The sequence below is a fragment of the Alligator sinensis genome, unplaced genomic scaffold (genome assembly GCF_000455745.1).
Source record: "Alligator sinensis unplaced genomic scaffold, ASM45574v1 scaffold663_1, whole genome shotgun sequence".
Lineage (NCBI taxonomy): Eukaryota > Metazoa > Chordata > Crocodylia > Alligatoridae > Alligator > Alligator sinensis.
The window spans coordinates 739,935-742,052 of record NW_005842205.1 but is presented as its reverse complement, the minus strand read 5'-3'; the positions used below and the strand labels follow the sequence as shown (position 1 = coordinate 742,052).

The window sequence follows — 2,118 nt, the reverse complement described above, 5'->3', positions numbered from 1 at the left end:
CCCCGCTGCTGCCACCACTGCCACATCTGGGCCCCGCACTCTGCTACAGTCATCTCGGGGTGCCAGAAGGCCTCAGCCCCCACTGCCTTCTGAATCATCCCATGGAGGGGAAAGGCTTGGGGCCAAGGTCTGCCTGGAGGGACCTGAGGCCTGAGGTATGAAAGGCCCAGAGAGGGGCCAAACTCCACTGGGAAGGACCTGAGGCATACAGAACATGAGGTGTGGCTCAGTGAGGGGTCAGATAATGGTGGCACAGTGAGGGGCCAGAGTGAGTGTGGCCCAGTGAGAGGCTGGGGGAGTTGTGCAGTGAAGGGCCAAGGGGTCAAGACCCACTGAGTGGGGCCTGATGTCTAAGTGGGCCAGAGACCAAGTATGGCCCAGTAAGGGGCCAGGGGAATAGTGGATTTGGATGCCATCTGTGAGGCATGGGACACGGTGTATGGGCAGTTCAGAGCCATGTGTTTGGCCCGCGGCACCAGGGCCACAAATGGGGCAGTCTCCTGCATTACATCTATTTATTTTACATCAAAGGCATGGCAGGAGAGTGAAGGACAGACTGCCCTAAAACTGGTGGGGAGCATCTATATCTTTGGGTGCCCGGGGACCCCCCACATTACACTGTGCAATGTAAAACATTCTGTTTTCCTGAGCACAGCAGGAATTAATCAACAATGAGATTGTATCTTTGTTCCTAGTTCCACTTTTGCAGTCAGCACATACCCAGCAGGACCATATTCCCAGTGCTCATTCTATCCAGTTGTTCCTGATTTTCTGCCCCTTCTCTCTTTTTGCAGTGTTTACTCACTGCTTCCCTCTCTCATGAATACACTTCTGCTAAAACAGAGCCCTCTGCATCCCTCTGTCTGCACATTCTTAGCATGTGCCTTTTTTGGGCCAATGACATGACTGTGTTTTGGGTGGAGACTGCTACAGTTTCAAGACTCTAGTTCCATAAAGATGCTTACTTCTTTTGTACATTTAGCTCATGTGAAGATCTGCTACACCCATTCATTTCAGCAAAGTTTAACCCAACTCCACGGACCTGTAGACTTTAGAAAACTTACATTTTCTGTTCATGTCACAATGAACCTTTGTTAATTCCATCTTGTGGACTTCCTCTCTGTTTCTAATTTCTGTCATCAGTTTGTTGATTTGACTCTCATATTCCTGAGAAGGTAAACAATATATTGTAACAAATCTTTAGCCACTTGGACCACCCTGGTTACCACTATTCACTACATACTTAAATGGGAATTGAGAAGAAGGTACTGTCTGCCAGATCCTTGCATTCATACTTAGCTGTCACTTAGGCCATAAATAGCTCAGTTATTTCATAGGAAAATGTTATAGTGATTAGTTAGAAAAATTCCTGTGAAACAGAACATTCAAGGGGGGCAAGAGTGCCCAAAAGCCTCCCTGGCTCACCAAGGACGTCCGGGAATGCCTGGTTGCCAAAAAGGCAGCGTACACCCGGTGGAAGGGAGGGGGGGCGATCTCCAAAGAGGAGTATACCTCCACTGCTCGGGCCTGTAGGGGGGCTGTTAGGAAGGCTAAGGCGGACATAGAGCTAGGACTAGAATCCAAGATCAAAGATAATAAAAAGTCCTTTTTCAAATATATAGGGAGGATGAAGAAGGTGCCGGGAAATGTGGGGCCCCTGCAAGATATGCTGGGCAATCTGGTGGTTGCGCCAGAGGAGAAGGCAGACATCTTTAACAAATTTTTCACCTCTGTTTTCTTGTGCAGGGACTGGGACTCCCCCACCATGATTCAAGACGGACTTGAGGGAAATGCCTCCAGACCTAAGGTTGAGGAGGACCAGGTTAGAGTGCTTCTGGAGGGGCTGGACGTGTTCAAATCAGCAGGTCCAGATGCTCTCCACCCCAGGGTGTTGAGGGAGCTAGCAGGGGTTATTGCAGGGCCCTTGGCATGGCTTTGGGAACGCTTGTGGTGCTCGGGCCAGGTGCCAGGTGATTGGAAGATAGCCAATGTGGTCCCCATCTTTAAAAAAGGGAGGAGGGAGGACCCGGGCAACTATAGGCCCGTCAGTCTTACCTCAATCCTGGGGAAACTCTTTGAGAAGATCATCAAGGAGCACATCTGTGATGGGCTGGCATC

At 50.0% G+C, this 2,118-nt stretch overlaps 1 protein-coding gene across 2 annotated transcripts in view; it reads right to left on the bottom strand.

The window, feature by feature from the left end:
- Positions 1-2,118, bottom strand: part of CCDC152 (coiled-coil domain containing 152) — a 39,137-nt gene that overhangs the window by 3,314 nt on the left and 33,705 nt on the right. For both annotated transcript variants that reach the window (XM_025207699.1, XM_025207700.1), the window contains exon 6: positions 1,065-1,167. In XM_025207699.1, coding sequence (XP_025063484.1) covers positions 1,065-1,167 — 103 coding nt within the window. The remainder of the gene's footprint in view (positions 1-1,064; positions 1,168-2,118) is intronic.